This window comes from Natrix helvetica (genome assembly GCF_964273705.1).
Source record: "Natrix helvetica genome assembly, chromosome: 14".
Lineage (NCBI taxonomy): Eukaryota > Metazoa > Chordata > Lepidosauria > Squamata > Natricidae > Natrix > Natrix helvetica.
The window spans coordinates 12352125-12368168 of record NC_138564.1 but is presented as its reverse complement, the minus strand read 5'-3'; the positions used below and the strand labels follow the sequence as shown (position 1 = coordinate 12368168).

General features: G+C 49.4%; 1 protein-coding gene across 1 annotated transcript in view; it reads left to right on the top strand.

Moving 5' to 3' along the window:
- Positions 1-16044, top strand: part of DNAH10 (dynein axonemal heavy chain 10) — a gene marked incomplete at its 3' end in the record, with an annotated part of 64731 nt that overhangs the window by 47859 nt on the left and 828 nt on the right. The window contains exons 59-76 of the mRNA XM_081966538.1: positions 643-864; positions 1315-1462; positions 1901-2180; positions 2962-3191; positions 4027-4300; positions 4678-4782; positions 6340-6494; positions 7718-7872; positions 8561-8744; positions 9114-9314; positions 10272-10481; positions 10887-10982; positions 11578-11749; positions 12661-12792; positions 13270-13481; positions 14185-14352; positions 14705-14885; positions 15437-15603. Coding sequence (XP_081822664.1) covers positions 643-864; positions 1315-1462; positions 1901-2180; positions 2962-3191; positions 4027-4300; positions 4678-4782; positions 6340-6494; positions 7718-7872; positions 8561-8744; positions 9114-9314; positions 10272-10481; positions 10887-10982; positions 11578-11749; positions 12661-12792; positions 13270-13481; positions 14185-14352; positions 14705-14885; positions 15437-15603 — 3292 coding nt within the window. The remainder of the gene's footprint in view (positions 1-642; positions 865-1314; positions 1463-1900; positions 2181-2961; positions 3192-4026; positions 4301-4677; positions 4783-6339; positions 6495-7717; positions 7873-8560; positions 8745-9113; positions 9315-10271; positions 10482-10886; positions 10983-11577; positions 11750-12660; positions 12793-13269; positions 13482-14184; positions 14353-14704; positions 14886-15436; positions 15604-16044) is intronic.

Below are 16044 nucleotides of genomic sequence, written 5' to 3'. Positions count from 1 at the left end.
CTCTGACGCTGAGCCCTCGTCTGAGCTTTCCTCAGCCCCCAGGACTGTTCCATGTTCCTCCCCAACCCTCCTCACCGTCCGACTCTGCTGCCAGCTCTGCTGGCCGCCGGTGGACCACAACACCTTTCAAGTCACTCTTAGAGGACATCCTCATTTTGGCCAGTCCCCTGTTCTTCAAGCAGTAGATTCCTTTGTCCATTTCCTGGACCATCTTTCTACTGCTACTTCCACCTTCTTCCTTGGGTGGCCATGGAGAACCTCCCAACTTTCAGTTCAAGCCCTTCCGAGAACCGTCTCCTAACCAATGGCCCACCACCAATGGTATCTGGCTGTCAAAGTTGTCACAGTGAGAGAAGGAGGGGGAGTGCAATCAACGCATACTCAGAATACCGCAGCAGGCTTGGGAGGGGTGCACCTCAATGGGGAATGTGATTTATGACACAGACTGAGGGGAGGGAAGGAACAGGGGTAAAGTTCAGCTATAACTCAAACAAAGCTTAAGTCTGACTACGAAAAGATCTTGCCAAACATAAACGCTCCTAACAAATGACTAAGTTTCCTTTGAAGTTTGGTCTGAGGCTCATGAATCAATTAGGGCATTTTTTGGAAACCTGACCCTGGGCTTCCTTTCGTTTCCACCAGGTGGCAGAACGACCTGGAGGAACTCAAGAAGAAGCAGGTGAAGCTTCTGGGAGATTGTCTGCTGTGCGCTGCCTTCCTGAGCTACGAAGGAGCCTTCACCTGGGAATTCAGAGCCGAGATGATTAAGGAAGTCTGGCAGGCAGACATCCTATCCAGGGAGATCCCACTGAGCCAGCCCTTCCGCTTGGAAAACCTCTTGACCGACGAAGTTGAGATAAGTCGGTACGCCCTGGTTGGTTTTTGGAATGTGATTTGGCATGCTCTGGCTTGTTTCCATTCCGTCATGGGCTGTTCATGGCTAAGGCAGGACTAGAACTCACCGTCTCCTGGTGATTGGCCCAAAGTCACCCAGCTGTGTTTCATGGCTAAGGCAGAACTAGAACTTACCGTCTCCTGGTGATTGGCCCCAAGTCATCCAGTTAGCTTTCATGCCTAAGGTGGGACTAGAACTCATCTTTTCGAGGTGATTATCCCAAGGTCACCCAAGCAACGTTCATGGCTAAGGCAGGACTAGAACTCACCGTCTCCCGCTTTCTACCCTTAGACCTTCACCACCAGACCAAACTGGCTCTTGCATCAGAAGCCCCTGGAAGAAAAATAAAGGGGAGGGGGGGGGCTCTTTTGCCGTACTGAAATCTCTCTCTCTGCCCCACACCCTTGTTTTCCCTCCAGGTGGGGCTCCCAGGGTCTGCCCCCAGACGAGCTCTCTGTTCATAACGGGATCTTGACCACCCGGGCCAGCCGCTTCCCGCTCTGCATTGACCCCCAGCAGCAAGCCTTAAATTGGATCAAGAGGAAAGAAGAGAAAAACAACCTCAGGGTGAGGAGAAGCTCCGGCCAAGGACTGGCCAGAGCAGACGGGGCGGTGAACAGTGGGGAAATTCAACAGTTTTACTACCAGTTCTGTGGGTGTGGCTTGGTGGGCGTGGCAGGGGGAAGGATACTGCAAGATCCCCATTCCCTCCCCACTCCTGGAGAAAGGATACTGCAAAATCTCCATTCTCACCCGACTCTGGGGCCAGCCAGAGGTGACATTTGCTGGTTCTCTGAACTACTCAGAATTTCCGCTACCCATTCTCCAGAACCGGCTGAATTTCACCCCTGGCGGTGAAAGTTTCAGTTTTCATTCCATTTTGCCTGATGGGCTAATGAGGAGAACTCCCCGTAGATGAGGTCAGGGTGGGCCTTGGGAGTGAGCGCAGCAGATCCAACCGTCGTTGGGGCAGGTTTGACTTTGGGATGTTGCCCCCTGTCTCAGATGGCTTCCTTCAACGACCCGGATTTCCTCAAGCAGCTGGAAATGGCCATCAAATACGGGAACCCTTTCTTGTTCCACGATGTCGATGAATACATTGACCCGGTCATTGATAACGTCTTGGAAAAAAACATCAAGAGCGGCCAGGGACGGACGTTTATTATTCTCGGGGACAAGGAGGTGGACTACGACCCCAACTTCAAGCTCTACCTGAACACCAAGCTGGCTAACCCTAAATATTCACCATCCGTGTTTGGGAAAGCCATGGTCATCAACTACACAGGTGAGCTAGGTTGGCAGTCTCCCTGGCAGGTTGACCACCTCTTCCTCCTCCTCTTCTTCCTCTCCTTCCTTCTCTTTCTCCTCTTCCTTCTTTTCATCTCCTTCTCTTTCTCTTCCTCCTCTCATTCCTTTCCTCTTCCTGTCTCCTCCTTCTCTTTCTCCTCCTTCTCTTCCTCCTGTCTCCTCCTTCTCTTTCTCCTCCTCCTCCTTCTCTTCCTCCTCCTTCTTCCTCTCCTTCCTTTCCTCCTTCTTTCTCCTCCTTTTCATCTCCTTCTCTTTCTCTTCCTCCTCTCCTTCCTCCTCTCATTCCTTTCCTCTTTCTCCTATTCCTCCTCTTCGTCTCCTCCTCCTTCTCTTCCCCCTGTCTCCTCCTCCTCTTTCTCCTCCTCTTCTTCCTTTCCTTCCTTTCCTCCTTCTTTCTCCTCTTCCTGTCTCCTTCTCCTCCTCTTTCTCCTCCTCCTTCTCTTCCTCCTCTTCGTTGCCTCCTTCTCTTTCTCCTCCTCCTCCTGTCCTTCCTTTCCTCCTTCTCTTTCTCCTCTTCATCTCCTTCTCCTCCTTCTCTTTCTCCTCCTCCTCCTCTTCTTCCTCTCCTTCCTTTCCTCCTCTTCCTGTCTCCTCCTCCTCCTCCTCTTTCTCCTCCTGAGACGATCAACCACAGCATCAATGAAAGAAGGCAATGCCAATTACAGTAATGGACATGGCCAAATTTCAAACTGCAGGAAGCAGGTGGAAGTGCAGAGCCATTCCCTGTTTCCTCAGCTCCTCAACTCCTCTTTCCCCAGTGACCTTGAAAGGGTTGGAGGATCAGCTGCTTAGCGTGATTGTGGGTTTCGAAAGACGTGAGCTGGAAGAGCAGCGGGAACATCTCATCCAAGAAACCAGTGAGAACAAAAACTTGCTGAAGGACCTGGAAGACTCCCTTCTCCGTGAACTGGCTACCTCCACAGGGAACATGCTGGACAATGTGGACCTGGTCCACACCCTGGAGGAGACAAAGGCCAAAGCTAATGAGGTGAGACCACCACCCTGGCTTATAGTATTCTGACCGAGGCTTCCCGAGAGCATGAAGCAAACTCCTGGTTGCAACAAAAAACCCCTTTTATTAATTGGCTGTGAATTCTGCTCATTCACCTCCAGCAAAGTCTTTCAAGGGAGGATTTACAGTCACAGACCTTCTCTGGCTTGGAGAGCTGCCAGGCCGAGATCTGCAGAACTTGGCAAGGAGTCTTGGACAGTGGGGAGGTTGGGGAGGAACCTGGGCCAGACCTGGAGGCTGGGGAAGGATCGTAGGAGGGCTCTGTGTCAGAGGCAGAGGGGGGGGCAGAGCCCTATGCCAGTTATCAGCTGCCTTCAGAGTCAGACATCAGTGAGGCAGAAGAACAGCTGGAGCCTGTTTCCAGTGTGCGCACGTGCAGAGTTGCCAGGGGAAGGGAAGAGCTAAGGAACAGGGGTCGACTTGGGAGGAAGGCCACAGGTGGACGGTGAATGGCCCCTCCCAGAGGGAATAAAAGAGGGGTGAAAGGGGAGTGGAGTTTGCAGGAGACCATGAGTTCGCTTAATTGGTTCGTGACCCTCCGAGGCTCCTTGCCAAGTTCTGCAGAGATCAGCCTGGCAGCTCTCCAAGCCAGAGAAGGTCTGTGACCTTAAATCCTCCCTGGAAAGACTTTGCTGGATGGGAATGAGCAGAATTCACAGTCAATGAATAAAAGGGGTTTTTGTTGGGGCCAGGAGTTTGCTTCATGCTCTCAGGAAGCCTCGGTCAGAACATCAAGTGCTCACCTTCTTTGGTACACTTAAGTATCCAGTGTGGCAGCTCCTGCCTCTAAAAGGAAGTCATTTCCTTTTAGGTCTCTGACAAACTCAAGCTGGCCGAGAAAACAGCCATCGACATCGACAAACTGCGAGATGGCTACCGCCCTGCGGCCAAGAGAGGCGCCATTCTGTTTTTTGTTCTGTCCGAAATGGCCCTGGTCAACACCATGTACCAATACTCCTTGTCCGCCTTCTTGGACGTCTTTGGTCTCTCGCTCCGGAAATCTATGCCTGACACCATCCTTGCCAAGAGGTTGCGCAACATCATGGACACTTTGACTTTTAATATTTACAACTACGGCTGCACAGGTGAGTCGGGGTACCCCCGTCGGTGGTTGAGGCCACATGGAAGGTCTTGAGAGGGGGTACGTACCACGTAGGTGAGATGGCTGCGTCAAAGCTGCTGCGTTTCATCTTAGAGCCACGATGGCAAGCTGCTCCTCTGGTTTACAGCTCACGTGTGTGTGCTGACCCAGCTGGCCTTTGCGGGCGCCAAAAAATGGCCTGAAAACGGGGCCAAAACACAGGCCGTTTCCCGGGTTGGTTTTAGGGCGTTTTCCGGGCCATTTTCAGGCAGTTTTCGGCCTGAAAAACGGTGTGAAAACGGTGCAGAAACGGCCTGAAAAACAAGCAAAAAACAGGAATTCTCTCTCTACTAACGGAGGCCATGATGCTTTCATTCCCAGGCCTGTTTGAGAAGCACAAACTTCTTTTCTCCTTCAACATGACCATCAAGATTGAACAGGCCGATCACAGGGTTCCCCAGGATGAGCTGGATTTCTTTCTGAAAGGTATCCGAGTATTTTTCCATCTTCCAGAGCAGACCTACTTTCAGTGCCGAGCCTGGCGCTGGTGGTGCCTTTGTTTATGCAGCAGTTTGGGCTTCCAGATTTTATTACCCTTCAAAGCGGCTTTATTTATAGTTTCAATTTATATGCTCCCCATTGTTCAATCCTGTAGACCTAAAATATATATATATATAAGCAGGACAAAAAAAATCCAACTCAGAAGGCCTGGCTGCAGCATAAAAAACTTAAATCCTTAAAATAGATCCTGTTTTTCTTATTATTATTTAAAAAATGGACTAGAAGACCTTGGAGGTCTTCTAGTCCAGCCCCTTGCTCAAGCAGGAGCCCTCTCTGTAGGCAAGTGATACGTTGCTCAGCTCAGCTCCATCGTGCATGCCTCCCGCTGGCCAGCTGATTTTTGGTTCTTTGCTGTGCATGCGGGAGACATGTGAATGCGCAGGACAGAGCGCACAAATGGCTTTCCAGTGTCTTCTTAAATACCTCCAGTCCTCTTTTCTGATGAGAGCAACTTTTGCATCTCATTTGGAAACCAAGGACCCAGAGTGTGGAGGAAGAATGGAGAGGCCAATCAAGCACAGGAATCCCACAGTCATTGAACCAGTTTTTGGTGCTTTTGGCAAAAGTTGCTCTCATCAGAAAATAGGACTTTGGAGCACTGTGCTTCATTAAGACCAGGGTCAGCGCAGCCGTCTACCAGGAGATTTTGGAGCACTTCATGCTTCCTTCCGCAGACGAGCTTTACGGGGATGCTGACTTCATTTTCCAGCTGCCCACACTGCCAAAAGCACCAAAACCTGGTTCAATGACCATGGGATTACTGTGCTTGATTGGCCAGCAAACTCTCCTGACCTGACCCCCCCAGAGAATCCATGGGGCATTGCCAAGAGAAAGATGAGAGACATGAACAATGCAGAAGAGCTGAAAGCCGCTATTGAAGCATCCTGGTCTTCCATAACACCTCAGCAGTGCCACAGGCTGATAGCTTCCATGCCACGCCGCATTGAGGCCGTAATTGCTGCAAAAGGGGCCCAAACCAAGTACTGAGTACATATGCATGCTTATGCTTTTCAGAGGTCCGATATTGTTCTACGTACAATCCTTGTTTTATTGATTGCATGTAATATTCTAATTTTCTGAGATGGTGGATTTGGGGTTTTCATGAGCTGTAAGCCATAATCATCACAATTATGACAAATCACGGCTCGAACTATCTTGCTTTGCATGTAATGAGTCTATCTCCTATATTAGTTTCACCTTTTAAGTTGCATGACTGAAATAAATGAACTTTTGCACGATATTCTAATTTTTCGAGTTTCGCCTGTAAATCCTTCCATCCTCCACCATCCGGTCAGAGCTGAAGAAGCTTCTTGGATGAGAAGCAAAACCTCTTCAAAGAAAAACCAGAAAGTCCAGCTTTCTCTTGAGAAAAAAGCCCCTTTGGGACTTCCATGCCACCCTTACAAATCAATGGTTTGGTAGGCAGCGTGTTCACTCTCTGCATACGAACGACCTGGTCCAAGTACCTTCCCTTGTCTCCAGGCAATCTGTCCTTGGAGAAGAGCGCCCGGAAGAAGCCCTGTCTCTGGCTTGCCGATCAAGGCTGGGAGGACATTATCCGCTTGGCCGAACTCTTCCCGGAAAAATTTGGCTCTCTTCCAGACGACCTCGAAGAGAAGCTACCTGACTGGAAAGTGGTGAGCCGCCTTCCTCCTTGTATCTTTGAATGTTCTTACTCGGAAGCAGGGGAAGTGGGCGTCCCAAGAGGGTTGCGTTGAATCAAAGAGAGCAAATGTCAAATTGCCTTTGGAAAGTAGGGTGCGTCCATCAAACACTGGTTTACACATTGCACTGAGAAGCGGTGAGTGTTGACTAAGCCACACTGAGCTGTTTGGTTTTGGCTTAATATAGGGTATGAAAGGGACGCAGTGGCTCAGCGGCTAAGACGCTGAGCTTGTCGATCAGAAAGGTTAGCAGTTCGAATCCCTAGCACCGCGTAACAGAGTGAGCTCCCGTGACTCGTCCCAGCTTCTGCCAACTGAGCAGTTCGAAAGCATGTAAAAAATTCAAGTAGAAAAATAGGGACCACCTTTGGTAGGAAGGTCACAGCGTTCCGTGCGCCTTCGGCGTTGAGTCATGCCGGCCACATGACCACGGAGGCGTCTTCGGACAGTGCTGGCTCTTCGGCTTTGAAACGGAGATGAGCATCGCCCCCTAGAGTCGGGAACGACTAGCAACCAGGTACAAGGAGAACCAATCAATATTTGTAGTTCAGGATTGAACTCTGGGGTCCCTTGGGGTTCTCTGAGCTTGGTGGTTTCCTTGCAGATGTCTCGTGACCCAACTAGGTAACGTCATCAGTGTTAGAAGTGTTTGCTGTCTTTTTATTTAGTTTGCCCTATCAGTATTGGTAGGAATATTCTTGGTGGTTCCTTGATTAGGCTATTATTTACTGTTTGATTGTCTGAACGTGCAGCATCTTTATTGGGATATTGTTTGTGGCTTGATTGTTGGTCTGTTTTAATAGGGCAAACCACTTATAAACAGAGAACAAACTCCACTCTCTTCTAGCACTGATGATGTTACCTAGTTGGGTCGTGAAATGTCTGCAAGAAAACAACCAAGTTCAGAGAGCGCCAAGGACCCCACATTCCTCCTCCTCCTCTCTGCAAAACCCACTCCCTTTTAGCACTGATGATGTTACCTAGTTGGGTCATGAAATGTTTGCGAGAAAACAATCAAGTTCAGAGAGCACCAAGGACCCCACATAGTGTATGAACTTTTGTCATTTGTCTCCCTGAAGGAGGAAGCATGGAATACCTTTTGAATGCTGCTTTTTCCTTCCTTCCTTCCTTCCTTCCTTCCTTCCTTCCTTCCTTCCTTCCTTCCTTCCTTCCTTCCTTCCTTCCTTCCTTCTCAGTGGTATGATATTGATGCCCTGGAACAAACTCCGTTCCCCCTGAACTACAACAGCATCCTCACCAACTTCCAGAAGCTGCTCCTCTTACGGTGCTTTCGAGTGGATCGGGTCTATCGTGCTGTGACCGACTATGTCACCCTCACAATGGGTGTGAAGTACGTGTGCCTCTCCTCCTAGGCTTTCAGTGTTCTGACCCAGCCTTAGCAGAACCAAGAAACAGACTCCTTGTCCCGGACCCCCCCCCCCACTCTTTATTTAGCTAATTCATGGCATTCACACACAGAAAAGTCCAGGCAATAATCCTTCAAAGGGTTAACCGCAGTACAGACCTTATCAGTTCCTTGGATAATTGCCAGATTGGCAGATTCCAGCCTCAAAGCTGTAAATTAAACTCTGCCAATCAAAAGAAATACGAACTGTTGTCTCCTACGACTACTACTGCCCTTTCCTCCTATTTATTCCCCAGCCAGGGAGGGGCCATTCAGCATCCAGGTATGCCTTTCTTCCCAAGTTGTCTCTTGGTCCTCCTCTTCTGACAGCTCTGTGCATGCACACATCTGGGACAGGCCCCAGCTGTTCCGCCTCCCCACTTGTCTCCGCCTCCAAAGGCAGCTGGGGAATGTCGGATGGCCCTGGCTCTATCTCTGTTTCCCAGGCAGAGCCTCCATCAGAGCCTTTCTCAGTCTCCAGAACTAGCCCAAGTTCCTCCCCAACATCCTCATCGTCTGAGTCTGCTGCCAGCAGCTGGCAGGCCACAACATTCAGTAGGACATCTTGGCTTTCAGGTCCACCAGATGTCATCCTCCCTCTCTCTCTCTCTCTTCTTCCCCTTCACCTCTTCAGGTATGTCCAGCCTCCAGTGATCAGCTTCGAGGCCATCTACGAGCAGAGTACCCCTAATTCACCCATTGTCTTCATCCTGAGCCCTGGCTCTGACCCTGCCACTGACCTCATGAAACTAGCCGATCGGACAGGCTTTGGAGGGAACCGGCTCAAATTCCTGGCGATGGGCCAGGGGCAGGAGAAGGTAGGTTTGGTTGGAAAAGTTCTGGTAGGTGGCCTTACGCTCCTTGGCTGGTGAAGTTCTGCTTTCTCTCTCCCCCCCCCCCCCCACCGGAAGCTCCTCTCAAAATTGTGGCATGGAGCCACAGCAGACTGAGGAAAGAGCCACATGCGGCTCGAGAGCCGCAGTTTGCTGACTCCTGCCCTAGTCATCCTGATGTGTTTTATGGTGGTCAGTTCCTTAAATAAATTGAATCCCGTGAATCCAGTGCCTTCCCACTGCCCTCTTTTCAGCTGGATCTCTGCATGGATCCACGCTTCCTATGGTTGAAGGTCTCTTCTGGCTCAAACCCTGAAGGCACCTCATGCTCCCATCTCTTTCTCCTCCTCCCAGGTGGCGCTGCAGCTGCTGGAGAACGCCGTGGCCCGTGGACAGTGGCTCATGTTGCAGAATTGTCATCTCTTGGTGAAGTGGCTGATCGACCTGGAGAAGGCCCTCGAAAGGATTACAAAGCCTCACCCGGATTTCCGACTGTGGTTGACCACTGACCCCACCAAAGGCTTTCCCATTGGGATCCTTCAAAAATCTCTGAAGGTAAATGACACACCCGGAAGGGATCGTCTCAGGCCCTCAACTCTGATTTGCTCTTTTGGTAGAGGAAGCATCAGAGCATAGGAGCCAATCTTTGGTGGCCAACCCCCATTTGTCCATCCCTGGAAAAAAAAAACCCACCAGGTCAAAACACTTCATTGAGGCAGATGATCTGACGAGAGAAGAACATCCCAAACTTCCTGAGGGACAGGTGGTTCATCAGTGTCACTGGGCTTAATTTGGGTGAGGAGCCGCGGACACAAAGGACACAGTGGGTGTTGCGGCCCGCCAGCGGTGGCAGAGAGTGAGGAGGTTGGGGTGGAACCTGGGCCAGTCCTGGAGTCTGGGGAAGGCTCTGAGGAGGGCTCTGTGTCGGAGGCAGAGAGGGAGCCAGAGCCATCCGACAGTTATCAGCTGCTTTCGGAGTCAGACATCAGTGAGGCAGAAGAACAGCTGGAGCCTGTTCCCCATGTGAGCTGCCAGGAGAAGGGAACAGCTAAGGAACAAGGGCCGACTTGGGAGTAAAGACACAGGTGGGCGGTGAATGGCCCCTTCCATAGGGAATAAAGAGGAGCAAAAGGGGAGGGGAGTTTGCAGGAGACAATTAGTTCAATTCATGAGGGTGAAGATCTGTTCCTGACTTCTTGCCAAGTAATTGCTGCTACAGCATGGCGTTTGGAAGGTATCGGCCTGGCAGCTCTCCAAGCCCGATAAAGGTTTGTAGTTGTGAAATACTTTGCTCTAGAGGAATTCACTTTAAACTAAACAAAAGGGGTTTTATCAGGACGAGGAGTCGGCTTTGTGCTTTTGGGAAGCCTAGGTCGGAACGGTGGGAATGGAGAAAGACCAACGATAGTTCACAAAGCACCTTTAGGGAGAGGAGCATCTGAAAGCATCTGTATCTAGTGATGCAACCCATCCGAACTGGGGTCGTTTTCTCCCCCTCCCCCCCCATCTCAGGTTGTCACAGAGCCCCCCAACGGTTTGAAGCTCAACATGAGAGCGACCTTCTTCAAAATCTCCCACGAGTCCCTCGACCAGTGTCCTCACACCGCCTTCAAGTCCTTGGTCTACGTCTTGGCGTTTTTCCACGCCGTGGTGCAGGAGAGGAGGAAGTTTGGGAAGATCGGTTGGAACGTGCCCTACGATTTCAACGAATCGGATTTCCAGGTTAATCGGCATTTTGGTTCCTCAGCAGGGAGCAGTCAGGATCCTCTTGGATTTAGGAGGACCTCCCCCCCCCCAAAATGCATATATATATTCCAAGTCCACCTAACCAGATTTTTCCATATTCCAACTTCTGCCTCGTGCTTCCAACCATTGATAGAATCTGTTCCATGTGTCCTAATATTCTGTCTCTCCTTTGTCTTCTATTTTTAATGTTAGTCTATCCATTTCTGCACAGACTGAAATCTTCCTGTTGTTGTTTTCGTTTTTCTTTGAGAAAAGGAGCATCGCCAATGATTGTCGATTTTAAGAGCAGGAAGTTAGGGCGGCTAAGCTAAGCGAGACCCCGAGTGATTAATCTGTGGATTTTTTTCTCCCCCTCCATCATTTACCCCACAATTCCACCAGGTCTGCATGGAGATACTCAACACATACTTGTCCAAAGCTTTCCAGCAAAACGACGACAAAATTCCATGGGGAAGCCTGAAGTATCTCATCGGAGAGGTGAGTAGACAAGGGGCCGTGTGATTGCTCGAAATGACGAGGGGGCGGCCCCTCAAAAATGACCCCATGAGACTGGTCAATATTCAACCAGAAGCCAAGTATTACATCTTCTCACTATTGGGGGTGGGGAAATACACTCCCCCACCTGTGGATCTGGGACTTGCGATTTCCTGCCGCCTTCCCCATCGACTTAGGCTAAGCCAGAGACCTCTGCTTTACGACCGCATTGCTTAGTGACAGAAATTCCAGTCCCAAAATGCCGTTGCAAGTCAAGGATTATCTGCAAATTGGTTTAGGATTACTAGGGTGGTACCAGAGGGCTGATAGGTGACCTGAAGACCCTTCCCTCTGCCTTTTCATTAACCTTGAATGTTGAATTTTAACCACCTTTGCCTTGTTTTAAATTTTATACGCCGTTTTTACATTTCAATATTTTATTCGTACACCGTCCAGAGTCCTTCTGTGAAGCAGATAGGCAGTTTCTCTAAATCTGATAAATAAATCCAAAATTTAAATTAAAAAAAGAAAAATAGCACAGGGAAAATTCCATCTCAAATGGTGATTATTAAATCCTTTATGTTCTGCCAATTTCTAGGTGATGTACGGCGGGCGAGCCATCGACAGCTTCGACCGGCGCATCCTTACTATTTACATGGACGAATACCTGGGGGATTTTATCTTCGACACTTTCCAGCCTTTCCATTTTTTCTGCAATGACGATGTGGATTACCGAATCCCCGAAGGGACATCCAAAGACGATTATGTGGGTAAGGGACCAGTGTGGGAGTTGAAGTCCAGAAGTCTTAAAAGTTGCCAAGATTGGAACCCCCCACCCCACCCCTGGTTTAAAGTTTGACAGATCTGGGGGTAGAAATATACTAACATCCCTTAATGTAGCACTCTTCTAGGTACAACAGCAGGTCCATATTTTACAGTAGATTCTGATTTGGTTTTCTTTCATTGCTGTCTCTTAATTACATACATTAAAAGAAGTACTCAAATGTTTATTTTAATATAATTCTATATTGATGCACCATTTAGAATAGAAACGAATAAGTGTAGAGTGGGGTGGAGTAGAATAGAATAGAATAAGAGCAGAGTAGAGTAGAGTAGAATTAGAGTAGAGTAGAATAGAATAGAATAGAATAGAATAGAATAGAATAGAATAGAATAGAATAGAATAGAATAGAATAGAATAGAATAGAATAGAATAGAATAAGAGTAGAGGAGTAGAATAGAATAAGAGTAGAACAGAGTAGAGTAGAATAGAATACAGTAGAATAAGGACAGAAGGAAGGAGAATAGAATAGAATAGAAGCTGGAAGGGACCTTGGAGGTCTTGTAGTCCAGCCCCCTGCACAAGCAGGAGACCCTACACCACTCAGACAAATGGATATCCAATCTCTCCTTAAAAACTTCCAGTGTTGGAGCATTCACAACTTCTGGAGGCAAGCTGTTCCACTTGTTCTGTCAGAAAATTCCTTCTTAGTTCCAGGTGGCTTCTCTCCTTGTTTAGTTTCCACCCATTGCTTCTTCTCCTGCCCTCAGGTGCTTTGGAGAATAGTTTGACTCCCTCTTCTTTGGGGCAGCCCCTGAGATATCGGAAGACTGCTATCATGTCACCCCTAGTCCTTCTTTTCATCTTCGATCCCACTCTTTCTGCGTCTTCCTTCCACAGAAGAGATTGAGTCCCTACCACTAGCCAACACGCCGGAGGTCTTTGGTCTACATCCGAATGCTGAAATTGGGTACTATACCCAGGCAGCCCGTGATATGTGGTCGCATCTCTTAGAGCTACAGCCCCAAACAGGTATGGCCCTCAAGAGGTTCAGCAGAAGTGGACAAAAATGGGCCTCTGGTCCGTTGAGGCTCTAAGGCCATCAAACTCTGCTGGCCACAACTTCCTAATCTTCATTGCCTGGAATAAAATCTATAAATAAATATAGTTGAAATTTTGCTGGGATACAGGTTGTCCTCGACTCACGGCCCCAATTTAACCCAACATTTCTGTTGTTAAGCGAGATACTTGGTTTTTTTTGTCCCATTTTACAACTTTTCACGCCGCAGTTGTTAAGTAAATCACTGAAATTGGTAAGGCGGTTGTTAAGTGAATCTGGCCTCCAGATTCGTCTGTCGTAAAGTCGAGGACTACCCGTATTAACAAAAAGAAAACCCCACCCCAATCAGCAGAAATTTTCCACCCTGCAACGTTGGATTCGTCATCACCACCAAATGGTCCTTGACGTGCCTCCTCCTTCCCCATCCGATCTTTTTGTCCTGATCTCAGGGGAAACCGGTGCTGGGATCAGCCGGGACGAATACATTGCTCAGGTTGCCAAGGACATTGAGAACAAGATGCCCAAGATTTTCGACCTCGATCACATCAGGAAGGCTTTGGGCATCGACATCTCGCCGACGACGGTGGTCCTGCTGCAGGAACTGGAGAGGTTCAACAAACTCATCGTCCGGATGACCAAGTCTTTGGCCGAGCTGCAGAGAGTAAGCACAGAACCATCTTACCCACCACTGGTTGTGGCCCTGCCGGCAGCCAGCAGAGGTGGTAGCAGAGTCAGAGAGTGAGGAGGTTGGGGAGGAACATGGGCCAGTCCTGGGGGCTGAGGAAAGCTCAGAGGAGGGCTCTGCGTCGGAGGCAAAGAGGGAGCTAGACAGCAGCGAGGCAGAGGAACAGCTGGAGCCTGTTCCCAGTGTGTGCATGTGCAGAGCTGCCAGAAGACAAGAACAACTAAGAAAGCAGGGTCAACTTGGGAGTAAAGCCACACCTTGGAGGTGATTGGCCCCTCCCAGAGGAAACAAAAGATGAGTGAACGGGGAGGGGGCTTTTGCAGGAAACCATTCATTTGGTTGTTTCAAGAGTGGAAAGTTCTGTTTGTGACCATAAGATACTCTGTGCCAAGTTTTCCCTTGCCCTGCGCTTGGAAACTAGTTATCTGGCAGCTCTCCAAATGAGATAAGGTTCGTGTGGATAAATATTCCTCTGAAATATTCCTTGCCAAGCTCTGCTGACTGTGAATGAAAGGAATTCACAGTCGTGTAAATAAAAGACCAAGACTCTGCCTCTTGCTTTCGAAGGAAGCCTGGGTCAGAACACCCACCCACCCATCTAAACTCTCCCCCCCACATCCCCCTCCCTTCCAATCTTGAGTGACAAGTGGACCAACCATCCTTTGTGTCTTCTGCCCAGGCCTTGGCTGGAGAGGTTGGCATGAGCAATGAACTGGACGAAGTGGCCCGGGCTCTCTTCAACGGTCACATCCCAAACATCTGGAGGAAGTTGGCTCCCGATACGCTGAAGACCCTGGGCAACTGGATGATTTATTTTAAGAACAGGTTTCTCCAGTACACATCGTGGGTAAGTGGACACGACGCCTTCGCAGCGCCCTTGTTAGGTGGGGGGAGAGGTCTGTGCTTTGGGGCAGAAGCACGCCTGAACCGGTAGTAACAAAATTGGTGACCCACCACTGCTTTGTACCCTGCAATTTTCCCCCCACGTTTGTTACTTATTTATTTAAATTGCTTAGCCGGCCAACTCCGGTAGACGCCGGAGAACTTTTTAATCTCTCTTGCAGGGATGGCCTACCTTGGTGCCCCACACTAATGTCCTCCTGCGACCCCCAGACACGGGCGCAGAGAGCTGTGCTGGGTTCCCAGTACCCTTGCTTACTTTGGGGGAAGAGCCAAACCGAGTTCTTTGCCACCCTTAGGTTGAAGAAAGCGAGCCCAGCGTCATGTGGCTGTCGGGGCTGCACATCCCCGAGTCCTACCTCACGGCGCTTGTCCAAGCCACCTGCAGAAAGAACGGCTGGCCGCTCGACCGCTCCACTTTATACACCCAAGTCACCAAGTACCGGACCGCCGACGAGGTCACAGAACGGCCGGGCCAAGGTAAGGTGTTCCCGGAGGGGGCTCATATTCATTCAGGAAGCCCACAAAGCTCCTGATGAAGTTGCTACAGGACTCACCACAGCTACTCCTCGATGTAGGACCCCAATTGAGCCCAATGTTCCTGTCGCTAAGCGAGACAGCTGTTGAGTGAACTTTGCCCTCCTTTTACGACTGTTGTTAAGTGAGTCTAAGTTAGTGACATGGTTCTTAAGTGAATCACTGCAGTTGTCAGTGACACAACATAACCAATTTTATTTATACCAATTTCGTTGTATTTCAGTACAATGACAGTAAAGATTATAGTTATTTTCCAGTTACAAAAATAAACATTGCATCTTTTCCTGATGCAGTGTGTTGTCTGGGTACAAACACCTCTGTGCCACATCGTTCTTCTTTTTGCCACCTCTTTCACATTCATACTAACTTCATTTCCCTAAACTTAATATTACAATACGTATATTAAACATTCAAACATGATAAAACTCTCCCGTTTTTCTTCTTAAGACCTTCTAGTGACAATACCATATCAGCATCTCTTTCTCTCTCTCCAGGGTGTTTTGTGTCTGGCCTGTACTTGGAGGGGGCCGACTGGGACCTAGACAACGGCTGCCTCATCAGGAGCAAACCCAAAATGCTGGTTGTGGATTTGCCCATCCTGAAGGTCATCCCTATCGAGGCCCATCGGCTCAAGCTGCAGGTACGAGCAGCTGGGGTTGGAGTTTTTGATTTGGGGGGCGGAGGGCGGGGGAGAGACAGGATATTCCTTCCCAGACGGGCATGGCCTTCTCTTTCCATATGGCCATCGATAAGCACTTTGTTTGCCACACGAGTGGCTAAGACGCTGAGCTTTTCAATCAGTGGTTCGAATCCCTAGCGCCGCGTAACGGGGTGAGCTCCCGTGACTTGTCCCAGCTTCTGCCAACCTAGCAGTTCGAAAGCAGGTAAAAAATGCAAGTAGAAGAAATAGGAACCACCTTTGGTGGGAAGGGAACAGCGTTCCCTGCGCCTTTGGCATTGAGTCATGCTGGCCACATGACCACGGAGATGTCATCGGACAGCGCTGGCTCTTGGGCTTTGAAATGGAGATGAGCACCGCCCCCTAGAGTTGGGAACGACGAGCACCTATGTGCAAGAGGAACCTTTACCTTTAATAGCAATT